Source organism: Pelophylax lessonae, assembly GCF_965119305.1.
Source record: "Pelophylax lessonae genome assembly, chromosome: 3".
NCBI lineage: Eukaryota > Metazoa > Chordata > Amphibia > Anura > Ranidae > Pelophylax > Pelophylax lessonae.
Genome location: NC_138770.1, coordinates 88,241,396 through 88,261,387, shown reverse-complemented (window position 1 = coordinate 88,261,387; position 19,992 = coordinate 88,241,396). Strand labels below are relative to the sequence as shown.

At 42.2% G+C, this 19,992-nt stretch overlaps 1 protein-coding gene across 1 annotated transcript in view; it reads left to right on the top strand.

The window, feature by feature from the left end:
• LOC309550377 (uncharacterized protein) overlaps nt 1-19,992 on the top strand; it is a 151,649-nt gene that overhangs the window by 69,227 nt on the left and 62,430 nt on the right. Inside the window, exons 9-11 of the mRNA XM_082250772.1 lie at nt 956-1,097; nt 4,109-4,282; nt 5,488-5,541. Coding sequence (XP_082106898.1) covers nt 956-1,097; nt 4,109-4,282; nt 5,488-5,541 — 370 coding nt within the window. The remainder of the gene's footprint in view (nt 1-955; nt 1,098-4,108; nt 4,283-5,487; nt 5,542-19,992) is intronic.

The following is a 19,992-nucleotide window of genomic DNA, read 5'->3' as shown; positions in this document are numbered from 1 at the left end:
GTTTCCCCCAGATAAAGTCAACCTGTCGCTATTGGGCAAAAAAGTTAGATTGAAATCCCCACCTTCTATGACAAATGGGTTAGGTGCCTCGAAATGTGGATCGAATACCTTGCTTAAAAAGTTAATTTGAGCAGAATTAGGAGCATGTACATTGTAATAATGTGAGGGGTGTACCCGCAAGAGATAACTTTTTTGTATGTTTTTATCAATATAGTAACACTTGCTTTCCCCAAGGGATCAGAAGCATAAGGAAGTTGGAAAATGTTTCAAAGCAAACTTGAGAAAACCCACCTCATGAAAAGTTAGTTTCCATGAGAACTCATGTAACTGACGTTACATGGCACCTGCCTTTGGCCAATCATGGCTCAGGGGCGGCTGCCGTGCACTGTGTGTAGGGTTAGTTAGTTAGTTAGTTAGTTAGTTAGTTGGTTAGTTAGTTAGTTAGTTAGTTAGTTAGTGAGAGTGTGTTCAGCCTAAGCAGGCTTGACGGCGGCGTAGGTGGTAGAATACCAGGCTTTCAATTGAGAGGTTGTGGGTTTGATTCCCTTGGCCAGCAGGTGATTTAAAAGTGGAACTCCTCCAGGGAAAGCTGTAGTGAGTTTAACAGCTGCCCCTGAGCCATAATTGGCTAAAGGCACCTGCTTTTGGCCAATCATGGCACAGATGATTTAATTGGCCAAAGCATGGAGGGCAGAGTCCATGCTTTGGCCAATCACATAAAGCACTGCCAGTGCACAGTGCACTATGGATGCGGGAACTCAAAGTTCCCACAAAGAAGCCCATTTGTTCGCCATTCGACTCGAACACGAAGCCCATCCCTAGTAGGCAGAAAGGAACATCACTTGGCAAGGGTAATAGGTGACAGATCATAAAAAAATCTGTATCCTTTCACCTTTGTAGTCAATCAATGATCTGTTGCGTGTGTTAATTTTTTTAATGACTTTTATCCTTGCAGGGCACTACTGTTTTCCCGTTGCTGTCCTCTGTACTGAATGATGAAGCTTATTTCAAAAAACCCTTTGAATTTTATCCGGAGCATTTTCTTGATGCAGAAGGAAATTTTAAAAAGAATGAGGCCTTCATTCCATTCTCTATAGGTAAGTCTAAACAGATCATGATGATGAGAATTTCAAAGATTGGACAGTATATACCAGTGATGGTGAACCTTGACACCCCAGATGTTTCGGAACTACATTTCCCATGATGCTCAACTACACTGCAGAGTGCATGAGCATCATGGGAAATTTAGTTCCAAAACATCTGGGGTGCCAAGGTTCGCCATCACTGGTATACACAGTAGTTTTTATTACTTACAAAAAGTTTACAAAAAAGTCTGAAGAGCGTTGTTACCTGATCCGGTTATTTCTTCCTCTCATTGTAGGACCCATGCACTCTTATGTTCTCATAATTATGTAACGATGCGATTGCTCAAAATAACTATCACTTTTATAAAGAGATCACATAAAGGTCTCATCTTCCTGAAATCAGTTGTACTGAAATTTAGAAATACCTTGATATGTGATTGATGATTTTCATGGAAAAGGGACAATCTGCCCTAATGAAAAAATCATTAAAAATAGATGAAATCAGTCTTTTTATTGTGGCATAAAACTTTTATTTAAAAAAAAAAAAAAAAAAAAACATTGTTTCAAACAATTAAATCTATGATAACTAGGTTTTAATCACTATTGGGTGTATTGTAAAACATTTTTAATTTGCCCAGTGAAAGTTCATGTATATACTTGTTCTATGTAAATGGGCCCAAAATTGAATGTTATTAAGTTTTTTCTGTGCTGTTCGAAGGAAATAGCCTGATAACACACCTAATACAATAACATAATTTCTTTCCCCGCTTTGCAAAGAACAAATGTGCATGTACTTTGGGTGAAATGCTATGGATTTCTTTTTATAAATACACCACTGTGTATAGTTATGAGGAAAGATAATTGTCACCAAATCATGACTGCAACCTGTTGCTGCCTAACGATGGTGTCATTGAGAAAGCTTGTTGCGAAACAATTACTATTATCTACATATATACTATATTGTCAAAAGTATTGGGACACCTGCCTTTACACGCACATGAACTTTAATGGCATCCCAGTCTTAGTCCGTAGGATTCAATATTGAGTTGGCCCACTTTTTTGCAGCTATAACAGCTTCAACTCTTCTGCAAAGGCCGTCCACAAGGTTTAGAAGTGTGTCTTTAGGAATGTTTGTGAGGTCAGGCACTGATATTGGAGGAGAAGGCCTGGCTCCCAGTCTCTGCTCTAATTCATCCCAAAGGTGTTCTATTAGGTTGAGGTCAGGACTCTGTGCAGGCCTGTCAAGTTCCTCCACCCCAAACAAGCTCATCCATGTCCTTATGAACCTTGCTTTGTGCACTGGTCCAAATCATTTGGTGGAGCAGGCATTATGGTGTGGGGTTGTTTTTCAGGGGTAAGGTTTGGTCCCTTAGTTCCAGGGAAGGTAAGGGAAGGGAACTCTTAAGCCATCAGCATACCAAGACATTTTGGACAATTTCATGCCCTAACTTTGTGGGAACAGTTTGGGGATGGCCCCTTCCTGTTCCAACATAACTGCGCACCAGTGCACAAAGCAAGGTCCATAAAGACATTGATGAGCAAGTTTGGGGTTGAGGAACTTAGCTGGCCTGCACAGAGTCCTGACCTCAACCCGAAAGAATACCTTTGTGATGAATTAGAGTGGAGACTGCGAGCCAGGCCTTCTCGTCCAACATCAGTGCCTTACCTCACAAATGCACTTCTGGAAAAATGGTCAAACATTCCCATAGAAACACTTCTAAACCTTATGGACAGTCTTCCCAGAAAAGTTGAAGCTGTTATAGCTGCAAAGGGTGGGCCAACTCAATATTGAACCCTACGGACTAAGACCGGGATGCCATTAAAGTTCATGTGCGTGTAAAGGCAGGCGTCCCAATACTTTTGACAATATAGTGTATATTTTTTTAAAGAGGAAGTAAACCCTCCTCTAAAACTTGTACCTATAGGTAAGCCTATGATAAGGCTTACCTATAGGTACTGTAAATATCTCCTAAACATGTACCGTTTAGGAGATATTTACCTTACATGCCGCCAGTGACGTCACTGGCGCATGCGCTCTGAAGGAACGGCCGATCGTGCCGTTCCTTCAGAGTCCCGTGCCGAGACTGTCGGCTCCCGCGCGCGTGCGCGGGAGTGACGTCACCGCGGCTCCGGCCAATCAGATGGCCGGATGCCGCGATCCCGGAAGACGGGCGACTGGACATGTCGCCCGTCATAGAGGTGAGTGAGCGGCACGGCGGGGGCTCGTTCTAAGGTAAGTATTGCATAATGAGCTAGTATGCGATGCATACTAGCTCATTATGTCTTTCTCTTGCAGGGTGTAAAAAAAAAAAAACAAACTAGTTTACAACCTCTTTAATAGTAATTAATCTTCTGTGTTTTATGTTGCTTTTAGTTGATCTTCATTTTCATGTGTGCCTGCCTGGAAACATGGAGAACAACAGGAACAAAAGCGAGAACCAGTGTTAATTTTGGCAGCAAATTTCAATTTAGTTTTAGTCTTAGGACTAAAATGGCATTTTAGTTTTAGTCCCATTTTAGTCTTCTGCAAGTGTTTTAGTTTTAGTCGTATTTAGTCGACTAAAACTCCAGTACATTTTAGTTGACTAAAACGTCCTACATTTTAGTAGACTAAAACTCATTTTAGTCATCAATAATCGAATGGGTGTAGTTCAATTGTAATTTGTAATGCATTATTTAAGCATTTCTCTACAATTTCCAAACTCATTATATACTACTGCTGGTCCTGGAGTGAAAAATCTAATATGTTATTATTTATGGCATTAAGCTTTGAGCATGCACTAATTTTGGCAGCAAATTTCAATTTAGTTTTAGTTATAGTCTTTTGACTAAAATGCCATTTTAGTTTTAGTCGTATTTTAGTCATCTGAATTGTTTTAGTTTTAGTCGTATTTTAGTCGACTAAAATTGTGTTAATTTAGTCGACAAAAACGTTTTAGTCGGTTTTAGTCGACGAAATTAACACTGGCGAGAACTAAGCAATGCAGTTAAAATTGATTGCTCTCTTTCGTATCTTTCTGTAGGCAAAAGAAGTTGCGCTGGTGAAACCTTGGCCAAAATGGAGCTTTTCCTCTTCTTTACATCCCTTCTGCAGAACTTCACCTTCCAGGCTCCCCCCGGGGCTGAGATAGACCTTGAACCAGCAGTGGAGGGAAACCGTGGGCCGAAGCCTTACCAACTTTGTGCAATACCTCGCAGCTAATCAGTTTATTTAACCAAAGTATTATAACATAAGCTCAGTTTAGAAACCTCTAATTTAATAAAAAAGACATAATGAAAAAATATACTGGACCTGCAGAAAAATATTTCTGAAATGTCTGCTTTATAGGTTTGTTTCCTTTGTGTTGTTTAACTGGACACTTGACATACTATGCATGCCCAATACTGCTCATCACATTTCACAAGCCATCTGTGGAGGATCTTGTCCTTTGGCCTCTCTGCTGCTAACCCTTTGTCTTTGCCAGCAAATCCCCACTGTAAAAGCAGTTGGGAGCTGCTAGGTAAATACACTATATTACCAAAAGTATTGGGACACCTGCCTTTACGCACATGAACTTTAATGGCATCCCAATTTTAGTCCGTAGGGTTCAGTAATGAGTCGGCCTATTCTTTGCAACTATAACATCTTAAACTCCTCTAGGAAGGCTGTCCACAAGGTTTAGGATGAATCATAGTTAAAACAGCGAGCCAGGCCTTCTCGTCCAACATCAGTGCCCGACCTCACCTGCGCTTTCGGAAGAATGGTCAATTATTCCTATAGACAGACTCCTAAACCTTGTGGACAGTCTTCCCAGAAGAGTTGAAGTTGTTATAGCTGCAAAGGATGGACCATCTCAATATTGAACCCTATGGAATAAGACTGGGATGCCATTAAAGGTCATGTGCGTGTAAAGGCAGGCGTCCCAATATATTTGGTAATATAGTGTAGACATAATTTAGAAATATACAAGGTAACTTTGTTAGGCCCCTTTCACACGGGCGATCCGATCCGCCTGTCAGTTTTTCAGGCGGACCTGATCGGATCCTCCATGCATCCCTATGGAGCAGCGGGTGTCAGCGGAGACATCTCCGCTGACACCCGCTGCTATCCGATTCTGATCCTGTCCGTGAAATCCGGATGGATGGAAACCCTATTTTCCATCCGTCTGGAGGAACGGATCGGATGGAATCGGATGAGAATGAACAGGCGGTCCATTCTCATCCGATCTCCCCATAGAGGACAGCAGGGATCTGACAGCTCTGTCTCTGCACACAGAGCAGAGACGGAGCTGTCATCCGCCTGTTCAGTCGGGATCGGCAGATCAATCCGCCGCTGAGCAGAACGGACTCCGTTGGACGGTGCACCCCTGTGAAAGGGGCCTTACTTTTGTATTTACTGTTTCAATAATTTATTGATTTGCAGATCAAGCAGATGAGCTTCTATCTGCTTATGACAGAAGTTTAAGCATCTTGACAAGTAAAAAAAAAAAAAAAAAAAATATATATATATATATATATATATATATATATATATATATATATATTTTTTTTTTTAATAAAATGTTTTTATTTAACCCCTATTTTACCCCTAGTTAACCTTAACTCATTCTTCCCCCTTTCACTTTAGTCCCGGTTCACACTGAGGCGACCTGTGAGGCGACCTGGTCGCCTCACAGGTCGCCATAGGTCGCCTCCAATAGGGAAGCTGCGGACCCGTTCTAATAGGAGCGACACAAGTCGCTCCGACTTAGAAAAAGGGTCCGGAGCTTCTTTGGGGCGACCAGGAGGCGACCGCCATAGACTTCAATGTTATGAAGTCCGTGGCGGCCGCTCCAAGGTCGCGGCGCGCTGCTTGCACCGCGACCTCGGAGGTCGCGGTGCGAAGTAGCGTCGTCCCTATGTGAACGGGGCCAAAGTGTTATTAAACTTTCTGGTTTTATTTATTTTATAAGTTAATTCAGTGTCACAATAAAAAAAAGTGCAAAATGAAAAAAAAAAACCTTTATTTAATTTGTAAAAAGAACTTTTCAATGCTTTGTAGGATAATCATATTCAATTGTTATATTACATGGGACAAATTATAGGGTAATATGTATACCTTTATCTACAGTAGCAGTATTTTAAATGAACAAACACTGTTTTGTTTTAATATTAATAATAATAATTATTATTATTATTGGTATGTGTTTTGTCTTTTGAAAACTTGTTAAATATTTTTTGCAAGACAATATGACCAAAAGAAAGCCTTGTTTCATATAAAATATATGTATTACTTTGTCTTACTTTTGTCTTACTTGTATCTTAAAGTGGTTGTGAAGTCACGTAACCCCATTACTTGTATCCTCTCTGTATTACTAAGCTATAAAGTACTGAGTGTCAGCTTTTTAAAAATTATAATCTAAAATACCTTCTTTCACAGCGCCGTTCTGTGGTCATGTGACCTCCTTCCGCTCTCCTTCCCCAATCAAGGAGAGCAGCGGGAGGGGCTGAGATTCCCCTCTGACCATAGTCGGCCAGCAGAGGGGGGTCACGTGGCCGCAGACCGGTGCTGTGAAAGATAGTATTTGGGATTATAATTGTAGCACTGTCCCCATAGGGCTTGCTGTGTGATGACTTCTTGGGCCTCCCTCTGGTTACCTTACAGGCAGTCACTAGGGAACATCCATCCTTACTCCCATTTGCTCGATACTCAATAAACGGGGTATTTGGTTTTGTATTTATTGTTGGAACTTGGATGGGAGAAGGCAATAGTGGGATACTCCAACTGAACTATTCACAGTAGATAAGGACAGCTGTCACTTGGCCTCACGGGTTTACTTGTGGAAGGAGACACGCCGCTTTAACCATACTGCCCCTTGTATGGAAGAATGAAGTCTTCTTGCTCTCTCTAGCAGCAGACTTGATGCAACTTCTTTATCTTCAGGACACTCTCTAGCATCCCCTTGACTGATACTCGTCCACTGACTCTTCTAGCAGAAGGAGGTGGCCCTCACAGGACAGGCCCCATGACACAGATCTGTACTCACTGTAGGCTGAATTAGATCCTTACTGGTGTCTCCCTTCCAGTCAGCTCTGCAGGACCTCTGGGTTCAGCTTCTCTCTCTCTGACTTTCAGGCCCTCAGGTTGACCACTTAAGGCCGCAATGGCAGCTTCTACACAGGAGGGACAGCTGCTCCCTCCCTCTGGGACCCTGTTCTTTAGCTGAAGACCCCAAGCATACGTGCCCCTGGCATTTATACAGTCACCGAACATACAACGAGGCACTTTTCTCTGCCATTTACCAGGGTTGTAACAATGCCTATGTGCTCACTTGTCAGGTTTCCTCCCGCTGTTCAATATGCCTCCCTATTGGACCAGTGTGAAACATTCAGACAAGCTGAGCTGCACCTGAGCACCATGAGCAGACCCTATCAATAAATCCAGCTCCCTGGTAGGCAGAGAGCACTCTAAATTTATCTGGCAATTAAAAAAAAAAAAACTGACACATAGTATTTTATAGCTTGGTAAAACAGAGAGGATACAAGTAATGGAGTTATGTGTTACAGCGGAATAGAGACCAGAGCAGAGGGGAGGGGCGGGGAGGATATCGGCTCTCACTACACAGACTTGAAATGACAGGCAGGGAGGGAGGGGGAGAGGGGAGACACTCAGAACACACAGTGGGATGACGGAGGTGCGTAAACTGACCACGGTATCATGGATAAACAGCCATGATTAGCACGGTCAGTTTACATAGGTGAACACAGGAACAGGCAGGATCAACCAGGTATTTTAGAACATAGAAAGGGACAAATTACACTGCAACAGCACTACACTGTTATTCATGCTTGAAAAGGAACAGGAGCTTTTTTTTTTTTTTTGAGGCTACAGTCGCTTTAGGTAATGACAACGTTGTTGCCAAATCAATAGACCCATAGCAGAGATGTAAATTGCTCGGGATATAGAAGGTGTTCAGATGTGAGAACTAAAGTGGTTAACAATTTCATATGGGGAGATATTTTTACTATCCCTCCTTGTTTATAGTGCATAATTCAAGAGCCTACACATGCATAAGTACATTGTATTAAGGTACATAATAAACATTGATTTCAAAATGTATTTCCTTACTGGGAGTGTGAAATTTAGAAGTTAGGTCACCTTGAGTTTTAATGATACAACATAGATCAATAGTTAATATACCAAAATCTGGAGAGCCAATGCAGGGTGTCTCATCTTCTTTCCCAAAATATTAATAATCATGTTCTAAAACTGCTGAACCAAAGAAATATTTTGTAATACAGAAAAACTACAGCTGGCATCTGGTGTCTGCTTCCTGAGATTTGTTAAGGTGTCATTGAAAATATTTGTTTCCTGGGTCCTGTTGACTGTTAAATCAGCAAAATAGGAAGTATGTTTTTTCAATTAGTCAGCTGGCTGTAGACTTACATTGTTAAAGGGATCAATAAAATGTATCCATTGTGTAGTACTGTTATAGGAATATGCATGGGGTGTGTCGGGTGTGCCTGGGCATACCATAATCACCCCATGAGCCAATGGTCCCGGGGGCCTGGAAATTAGATGTGGGCATGAGAGGGGATGATCAATGTGGCGGGGGCAATTCCAAGAACCATGACATGAGACACACACCAGGATTGGTTCTTATAATTGCCTCCACCACAATGATCATCCCCTGTCCTGCCCCACATCTGATAAACTTCCCTGTCCAGGATTCAATCTCCCTGCTGCCTGGACCCCCCCCCCCTGTGCTCCTCACCTCCCACAGCACTATTGGTTTCCCCTCACTCCTCTCCTGCTGGCTGCTGTGGGCACACAGAACAGGGGATCTTCAGGATGGAGAGCGGGGGAAATGGCCGGTGATATATTTACCTACCCCTTCTTTTTGTGAATGAACGCAGTGAGTGATTGGTACCAATCCTTCACTGTGCTTATTTACAAGTGAAGCATAATACACCATGTTTACTATGCTTCAGTTTGTGAATGAACAGGGGACTCTGTACAGAGCCTTCTGTTCATTCTCTGTTCAGTGCAGCGGAGGCTGCAGAGAAAGGGATTGAGGAATAAGTTGCTGTTTTAATACACCTACATACAGTACATAAATTACATAAATACATACACTGATCAGCGATACCATTATGACCAGTGACACATAAAGGGAATATCTTGCTACAATAGAATCTGAAAATTGGTGAGATAAATTAGGCAGAAAGTAAACATGTTGTCCATGAAGTTGATGTGGTAAAAGCAGAAAAAAATGGGCATCACAGTTTGTTGTGTATGGGGCTGTGAAGCCCATGGTGACCCATGTCCACAGCCAAAAGCTTCTACAATGGTCACATGAACTTGAGAACTGGACTACGGAGCAATAGAAGAAGGTGGCCTGGTCTGTTGAATCACGTTTTCTTTTACATCATGTGGATGCCCGGGTGGTGGTGCGTGTGCGTCACTGACCTTGGGAAGAGATGGCACCAGGATGAGGTAGAAGAAGGCAAGTTGGCAGAGGCAGTGTGATGTTTTGGGCAATGTTCTGCTGGGAAACCTTGGGTCCTGCCATTCATGTGATAAAACATAAAAAAAAGGCGCTTCTGAGTATAAACTATGAAAGATTTGATGTAGCAGGACACAATCACGCACATGGAATGTCCGGTCTGCACAGGAGCACCTTTTTGGTCTTGAAATGCCACTTGTGTCGTAGTCCTGTCCAGCAGGATATGAAGATGGTGTGGAGGGACGAATCTGAGGGCTGGACCGCAGGGTGAGCCGCAACGTCTTCCGTGTATGCGTCACCAAAAAGGCGGCCTCAAGTAGACCACATACACCGGACATCCCATGTGCCTGATTCTACATACTCTGATGTGAGTTTTTATTGTGTCCTGCTACATCAAATCTTTCACAGTTTATAGTCAGAGGCGCCAGTTTTCTCTGTTTTATTGCATGTTTGGAGATCGCTTCCATTCCCCTCCAGGCTGGCCCTGAGTCTAAAGACTGTGCTGTGTGCCCCATCTTTCATATGGACAATCAGGGTAGTCTTCTAGACTGCTCTATGGACATTATTCAGTTGTAACATGTTCCCTGCCTGCGCCACTATGTATTCTTTGTTCCCTGCCATTCATATGGATGTTACTTTGGTGTCCATGCCTTAAAGCGGCAGTATACCGCTTTTTTCACTTTTAACTATAGGTAAGCCTATAATAAGGCTTACCTGTAGTTACAATTAATATCTCCTAAACCGGCACGGTTTAGGAGATATTACCACTGCATGAAGCCGCTGACGAGTGCGGCGCATGCGCTCTGAAGGTCCCGGGGGAATTGCATGCGCAGGAGTGACGTCATCGCAGCTCCGGCCAATCACAGCGACGGAGCCGCCAAACCCGGAAGAGACACTGAGGGATCATGTCAGCGCCCACAGCGATGTCCGGGGGTCCGTGTCGGGGCTTCGTTCTAAAGTAAGTGCGGTGCATACTAGCTCATTATGCCTTTGTCTTGCAGGTTTTTTTTTTTTCTTGGATGAGTTTACTACCACTTTAATGGGTCAGGGCTGTTTTAGCAAAAGGGGGGCCATACTCAATATTAGATGGAGGGTCATAATGCTATGGCTGATTGGTGTATATTTTACTATATGGAGTTGTGTTAGAGTTCATGGAAATGTGTGGGCAAATTGCAGGTTCCTATTAAAGTGTCTATTGGGTGGTACTGATACCTTCTGATGAGAGCAAACATCAATATAAAGGAAACATCCAAGGGCAATATATATATATATATATATACGATCCCTGAAAACCCTTCTCTTTAAAGAAGCCTACCCGGCTACTAACTAATAACACTGTTTCACTTGCTCCATCAGCTCATCCCTCACAGCTATTGCCTTTTGTATCAATTGACCCTCCCTTTTAGATTGTAAGCTCTAACGAGCAGGGCCCTCTGATTCCTTTTGTTCCAAATTGTAGTGTAACTGTAATAATGTCTGCCTTAATTTTGTTAAGCGTTGTGCAAACTGTTGGCGCTATATAAATCCTGTATAATAAAAAAAAAAAATATATATATATATATAAAATAATAATCTTTGATTATCTCTGTTGTTCTGAGATTACATGGGCATTAACATAGGGTGTCTGCTTGCTGCATTGAGAGGTAATATGAGTTTATATATTGCCCAGGGAAAGATAATCTTTGGCATTCATGTTACAACTACCATGTAATGTCTTTGGCTTAGTGCCAAGCCTTTTGATTAAAACACACACAAATGGGAAGGGAAATGGGTAGGGAAGAGGTCAGAGGAGTTTTAGCTAATGATTATGTTGCCTAACATTATGCAGGTGAATTGAGTTTTCTTTCTGTCTGAGGTAAAGCGAGTTTTCTTGTTGACAGGTGTGAAGGGAGTTTCCTGGTTTGTGAGAAGGTTGCCTGAGTTTATTTCAGAAAGTGAAGGTGATGTAGCAATTTGTCACCATATTCTTCATTAGTTAGGAATGTAACTAAACACATTTTTAGACTAAACCAACTTCTATTACATGGTAATACGTTTGTGGGCACCTGATCATCACCCCTACAGAATATGTCCTTCTTGGGGATCAGATTTGTGGACAGGGCCATCTACGCCCATGCAGCTGGGAGTACCTCCCGAGTGGAGCACACTCATCAATGGCCAGGACCAGGCGGAGACTGCGGTCATGTGAACAATCTGATATTAAGGCAGTCCCTAAACTTAGAGATGAGTCTTCACTGTGTGCAGTAATAAAGTGCAGAGTTCCTCTGAAAAGTGACTTGTCCCATGTCTCTACACACTGTAACTTCTATATTTGCATTAGGAGGGATGTGCTGAGCCTGCGACCACTCCACTAGTCCAGCGTACCTCTGTTATCTCACTCCCAGTAACAGAATGGGGTCCCACTGAGCACTAGGGTTGCCACCTCATCCCTTAATACCAGGACACATTATTTACACAGGTTCTGTGGTTAATTAAGGTGGTAATAAACTCACTAAGTGCCTTATGTACATTATATTAGCCTCAGAACCTGTGTAATTATTATGTGTCCTGGTTTAGTGGGATGAGGGAGCAACCCTACTGAGCACCTAACATGGGCCTTTTACCATTCCGTACCTTGCGATCAGGCCATATATCTTCGTAATGCTGATTCAGATCCAGTTACTGTTGGATACTGACCGCTAGAAGGGGAGCCAGACATCGACCCCCACATTACCAGGTGCCAGGCCTAATGACTGGTTGCTTGTAGCTTCTTACTCCACTTGGTAACCCATAGCAACTACACTCCTCTTCTTATCTTGCCGAATTAACCTTTTGTAGTGCTGTTACTTCATACCCCATAGTGCATTACACACCCTGGTTCTTTTGGAATAGGTCAGAACCAACATGCACCCCTTTGGACAACTTCAGACCAGGCTCATAACGGTAAACCACTTGCCAATGCCAATCGCACTGTAGCCAAATGGTGGCTACAGTGCAGAAGGCTAGTTCTGGCATACCTCAATGAGGTAAGAGTCTATTTTGGTTTTGTCCATGGCTTAGATGTCCTCCACAATCCCTGGTTCCTTTAGCAGCACAGATATTGAACTCCTGTTCCCACTCCGGCAGCTGGTGGCAGCCTCGGACCTTAGCTGATCACCTTTTTATGGCATATGTAGGCCGGTTAGGACCAAAAGCCTGGGATGAAGCTAAAACACTTAACCCCTTCCCTAGCCCGGGCCAGCTGCTGCCTAACTAAACTGTGTACATTTTGCAACCTGCCTGCACATTCCTAGGCCACGAGCATTAATATAGATTTGCACCCCCTCCTAACCTCTACTTTTCTGAGAAGCCTTTCTAAGATTTTAGTAATATGACTGTTGGAATCTGTCTCCTATCAGTCAAAACAGCAGTTGTGAGGTCAGGTACTGATGTTGGAGGAATAGACTTTGCCCACAATTGATGCTCCAATTTATTCCAAACATGTTCAGTTTGGTGGAGGTCAGAGCTCTTTTAAAGCTACTTGAGTTCTTCCACACCTAACTGCATAACACCATGTCTTTACGGAGCTGGATTTTTATACACAGGGGCACAGACATGATGGAACAGAAAAGGGCCTTTCCCAAGCTGTTGACATCAGGGTGGTAGTGCAGAGATGTCTAAAATGTTTTTCTATGCAGTAGCCTCCATAATACTCTTCAATTTGTATGAGCCAAATGGCCCTTCAAAGAAGTTGAGATGCTGAATTTGAACCCCATTAAAATCAATTGTCAAATCAAAAAGGTGCATTTTCAGGGCTAATAGGTAAAGGGTTATCAAAGCACAGTGGGGGAAGAAGACAGGTGACAGCTAAGTGTAGCAGTAAAAAAAAAAAAAAACGTAATGCACTCACAAAGGAAGCATAAATCAAACATGTAGCACTGTAAATATCTGTCTCCGCCAACAAAAAGCCACCATGGCCAGAAAAAGTAGCACATGCTCCACAAGGCATCACCATGTTCGCCCATTACGTTTACTTCTGGTCGTGATGTCACATCCACCTGACTTTGTTCCACAGGCCCTGGGAGCCCTCAGTGCTACTGATCAGCTGGACCACAGTCCCTAACCACCTGGTGGACCAGGCCTAAGACTTTGTGTTGGTGAGGACAGATATTTACAGCTCTACATGCTTAATTTATGCTTCCTTTGTGAGTGCATTACTTTTATCAGTATTAATGTTTTTTTTTCAACTGCTACATTTAGCTGGCACCTGTGGTTTCCACCTCCTGTGTTTTGACTTCTTCTTGCACCTATGACTGAGCGGCCGAAGAAGTGAGCTTTTCTTCACCAACGTGTTCTTGTGGTTGATATGGATACTATTGGACTATATCCCTCAGGACTTTGAATATCAGTGGACTTTATACCCCTTTCTTGCCCCCTTGTTGCGCCAAATAATGTATTTTTCTGTAAAGGGTTGTCAAAAAATAGAATAGGGAGGGCACTGCCCTGGAGAACATATACAAGTGAAAAAAATCCCAAAAATTAAATTTGTCCGGGAGCAGTGAATTTTACATTTTTTCCTCTGTAAATGTCACTTTTCCTGTAGCAAAAATGCATAGAGTCCCCCTCAAAATGCATACTTTTTGCAGACTTTTTTTTAGTATGGTGTTAATTTTAAGGGGGGCCTCATGAAAAAAAAAAAATGTGTGTGGTCCCCCTAGGAAATCCATACCAGACCCTTAAAGTGGTTGTAAAGGCAGAAGGTTTTTTTTTTATCTTAATGCATTCTATGCATTAAGATAAAAAATAGATAAGTAAAGTGCTTAAAACTGTGAAAAAAAATACAAATGAAAAAATCCAATAAAAAGTCCAAAAACAGTCCAATAAAGAAATGAATATTAAAATATTGTCTCAATATAATAAAGTGCTCTTGTGCGCCAATCTTCTTATAAGTGCTAATGTGCTCCAAATAAACTTGCTCCGTGATGTGGCACCCCTCCTGTATCCCCACTAAAAGGTAATGGACTCCCAGCTTTTCAGTCTGGGGGTCAAACAGGCGTAGATCTGGTATATGGAATGGCAGGCCACAAGGGTCTGATATGGATCTACCCAGTGTGGCTCGCAGACATTCAGGGTGCTAACCAAGTTCAGAATAAAAAAGGGAGCCAACAGTAAAAGGGTAACTCCACTTTTGTGGGGAAAGTAAATCAGCAAATAAAGAAAAAACAATATAGCGTATACAATTGCAGAAATCATATTGTAATTGAATGTTATTAAAAATTACCTTTCCTTTTCAATCTGCAGCTGTTGTAATTTTCTGAAAATGCAATGCAATATGGCTACCTGGAGGTGTTCTGTACACAGAATGTATACTGACCACACCCCCAGAAACATCATTTCCTGCTTGTGTGATTGGCTCACCAATTTTCCCAGAAGTCTGCACTAAGATACAAGTCAGATTTCTGGCATCCCCTGCAACAAAAATGTCATTTTTGGTGAGATATTCCCAATAGGAACACATCTAAAGGGATGCAGGCCCAGCAGCTTTCCTCTTTAGAGACCTGCAGCTGTACAGCTGATAGATAATTATGAAACCACTCCCATTTGACCCACTCAGCACAGAGGAACAAACAGAGATTTCTTCAGAATAACAAAAGGTAGGAATCTGCAACAAAGTTTCAGTAAAATCCTTGTAATGTACAGAGATCACCCAGAGGGGAATGTTTTTTTCCTCAACAAAAGTGGAGTTACGCTTGAAGTATTGTAAGACTAGTATTTATTGTGCAGTAGAAATATACTTACAGGACAAAAGATAAAAATGAGCATGTAAAGTGCAAGGAGTCTTCCGGTAACATCGTAACCAGTGTGCTTTCCGTGAAGGAAAATGGTGTCAACGCGTTTCGCCCTCCCACAGGGCGTCATCGAGGACCTCAACATGAGTTCTTTCAGCTATATAGTTTATAAGTTCTATAAAATTAGCAATTTTCTGTCTTTAAACAAACATAACAAAAACAATATCCTATAGCAAAAACAAATACCCATGATATATGTCTTATTTATAGCAATACATATAGACAGCACAAAGAAAAAAAATGACATAGATATCATTGCACAATTTATTATAGTACTATTGCAGAGCATACAACCGGCAAACAGAATAGTCAGCAGAAATATTTACCGTCTGTGTGTTATAGAGAAGATAAAGGTAGCACAAAGGTGAAACACAACCTGGAGCAAATATTTCATAATTCCAGAATAAACTCTGGTCAACCATTGCTTGTTGCTAAAGATGTGCATGGCCAACAACAAAAAAGATAAAAATTAGAAAATGGTTTAAAGATTACACTTAAGCTAAACGCCAAGCAAACAGCTAAACATACAGATGTAATACATACAGTATATGGGAGCTGTTGTAGTATACACAGCTCTGTTTTACAGCACAGCCCTGTCTAGCAGGGAAATAGACCTGATCTTTTTCTGTTGCAGTTGATTTGCAAGTCCCCTCCACACCCTACCCTGTAACTGGATGGTGTATAGAGCAGCAGCAGACTGATTAGCCCATCTCTCTGTCACTCTGCTCTCTCCTCCTATCAACATGGCTCCTTGCACTTCAGCACACCTTACTGGCTCCTTCAGGTGCTTACACTACTTTCATTAAAAAAAAAAAAAACAATACATTTAATGATTGCTTAATGATTACAGAGTTGTAAGTTGTGCCTTTTATAAATGCTAGGAGTTCATCTTCATACATATAATATGTGGATAAAAAGGTGGTTTAGCTTTAAAGTCAGGATTATTAACTCATCTGAAAAAGTAAACTATATTATATGTAGCACTGCCCCCTTGAGGACTGCTGAATTTCACACTTACGGTTCCCCCTGAGTTACCAATAGCAACTTTGACATTAACAGTCTATCACTTTACTTCTTGGCTCAGTCAATAATCCGTCCAGGGGTATGTAGTTGTTTTGTGATATTTCATAAATTAGGGATTAACTATTCACAAAATGGAGGACTTCTAACTCTCGGTACAGCCAGGCTGTTAATCCAACTTGTCACTTAGGTGGGTTTAGGGTTAAGTCTCTTTCCATATGACTTGATGCACTAAATTGTCTTCAGGATACTCTCCTAGTATCCTCTTTCTTGACTGCCGGCACTCGTCCGCTGACTATCCTACTCTTGGGGTGGCCCCCCTCAGGTCAGGCCCCTTAACACGATCCCCTGTACTCACAATACTGTTTTGCTAGGGTTTCCAGTGTCTCCCCCTCAGTCAGCTCTTCTGGACCTCTGGGTTCAGCGCCGTTCCTCTGGCCCTCAGGGTGACACCCCCCCCCCCCCCCAAGGCCACTGCTACAGAGGAGGAGGCAGCCACCACCCTCCCTCCAGGATTCTGCTCACCAGCTAAAGACCTTGAAGCACATGTGCTCCTGGCTCCCAGAATGCACCGAGGCAACCCGCCCCTGCCAATCACCAGGACTGTACCAAAGCCTATGCATCCATTTGTCAGGTTTCCTCCTACTGTCCAACAGGCCTCCCTATTGGACCAGTGTGAATCACTCTCTAGACATAATGAATTGCATACTAAGCACACTGAGCAGACCTCACTAACAGATCCTGCACCCCAATAAGCAGAGAGCAATATAGATTTGCCTGGTGCTCCTCTGATAGGCAGACAGAGCCAAAAAACTATACTCTCTCACTAGCACCTACCTAGAAGGGTGCTACATATAAGATTGTCAGTTAACATTTATACGTTTAAAAAGATAAAAAACATTTAAAAATTCACAGAGCTATTCATCTTGTAATAAATGGGGAAGTAATAAATGCTGCACTATGGCCACTAGATGGAGCTGAGGAGAATAGGAAATATATATGTCAGGAGGAAATAGAGAGGAGATATTGCTGGAACTGGCAGTAGAGGATTGATCCAGAACAGTCAATTGGGTAGGAGTCTGACACACAAGGGACATACACCCTAAATCCAGGGGACACCAGAGAGGACACAGAGTAGAGTGTAGACCAGAGGCGGATGATGTGAATTTAAATAAAAAAGCACTATAAGACCTAAATTGTTTTTGGGTCATAAGTGCAAGGTGATAGCATTGAGAGCACACTGGAGGGGCACAGGTGCAATCAGGAGTGTGGTGACAGCACTGGAGTTTTGGTCTCATATGTATTGGAAGAAATCTGAAGGCACTTTATTTCACAAACTTTTTTTGATTATTACGTTCTTCGCCGTTTGAACTATAATATTTGCACTTTATGTGAAAACGGTCTCAGCACTTTATATATATATATATATATATATATATATATATATATATATATATATATTTGCATGGACGTGCTTAGTGCAATAACATATTTTTTATGATTTTATAGAACTCTGTATGTATTTTTTCACTGATTATATTTTTTCACGTATGATTATTTGTAGGTGTTGGATGCATGGAACACCTGTGCATCCCCTTGTGGGTAAACACTATCCTAGCACAGGTATACGCTGCAGTACACCAGTGTTGATGAGGCCTTAGGGCTCTCCTACACCTGTGTTTATCTGCAAGATTTTGACACAATATCCACTGAAGTATGCGAGAGGAGTTACGTTGACACAGTTGGCAAGCCTAAACAAGTATCGCATTGTGTGTGAACCAAAACTTTCTGTTTTTATGCAAAGTTTGCAATAAATGGGTGTAGGGGGATGGTTCTTCTTTGGTGTAGACAGGGCTTTCCCAAGACATTGTGCTGCCTGGGACCAAGAATAAAATTCTGCAACCCCCCTCACCCCCCCCAAAAAAAAAAAAAATAGCACCCAACAAAAGGCCCCCACATCCAATTATTTGATATAAATATAAAATTTAGAAAATATTATATATATTGTTATCTTCTTCCATAACTTTCTACTGGACTGGTCCACCAAACACCCACTGTCTGTCCTCAGTCCTCCTCTTGTGTCTGCCACGCCCACTGCCCTTGAAGATCCAGCCTGCTCTGCGTAAGATGGAGTTCTTTGATGTCTGATATCATTGCCCACACCAGGATCACGTGAGGGACCAGAGGAAACCCTCCCCCTCCTCATACTCATCAGTTTGCACTACGGACGGCAGTATGGTATGGGGAAATGCCGCCCGTAATATACTGCAAACTGATGACACACAAAACTGCTGAAAAAACTCTTGGGAGTCAATTTTCTGCCCCTCTCCAAGTGCTGCCTGGGTCCAATGGACCCATCAGGACCCATGGTAGGGCTGGCCCAGGGTGTAGAACATCCCTAGAGAGCCGCTGGTAATTTGGGCCTATTTCCTCCCCTTAGTGCATACACAATCAGGCACACAGCATTTTTGCCAATCTCTTGCTCACAAAGCAATCTAGGAGTTTGTTCTCCCATGAGCTCTCTCCTGGATTCCTGCCCCCCAGCTAAGCCTAGGTGGAACCCTCAAGGCCTTCTGCTGGCTCTTTCCCTGGCTTCTGCCCAGGAAGGCAAGGCCCCTCAACAGGGGGTCTCCTCCTCCTCCTGCCTCAACCCTGGAATGCTGCCTGACTTCAGCATGCTGCAATCTCTCCCTGCTGCTCAGGCTCAAACCATTTATGGGTTCCTCACCCACCTTCTGGGCACACCTTCCCAGGGATTGGTGGAAGTCCTAAAAATATTCAGACTGCAGCCTCTGTCCTCCCATCCACTATTCTGTAAACTTCCAGAGAGTCCCAGATCCAAGGAAAAGAAACAGAGCAGCAGCCTGTGAAAATTTGAGCAGCCCTAGCCAATAAACCCCTGCTCCACTGATTACAGAGGAGCCAAACTAAATTTACCTAACAATCCTACCATAACCCAGGAGGGCGCAACATGTGATCACACTCCGTTAGCACCTGATGGGTTATAGTGTAAAGCTATTTGGATGTGAGTACATACATATCTTTTTTTCTTTAGAATAAGGGGTTTCCAGATATCCCACCCTATTGTAAATTTACTCATTCACTAAAAAAAGAAAAAGGAAACTGTAAATAGAAACACCTATGCTTTTGAAAATGTCCTTTATTTAAAATAAAAAATAAAACAATGTCTCCCAGTGTGCAGTAAATCCAATGTCACATTTTCCAGAGTGACAGTTAGTAAAAAGATAATGGCTGCAGTACCAAAGATTGTCCAGCAGATGGAGCACCAGCTCTATATGAGGGCTTCTTTTTACAGCTACTTCTCTTCAAATACCTGACATCCAGATTTTGCATAATCCCATAGTTTGTAGACGCGATAACTTTTGCGCAAACCAGTTAATATAAGCTTATTGGGATTTTTTTTTTCTACCAAAATGTGGCAGAATATATATTGGCTTAAATTTATGAAGACATTGTATTTTTTACACGTTTTTTTAATTGGATGTGTTTTATAGCAGATATTGTCTTTTTTTTTTTTTCAAAATTATCATTTTATTTTTTTGTTTATAGCGCAAAAAATTAAAACTGCAGAGGTGATCAAATACTACCAAAAGG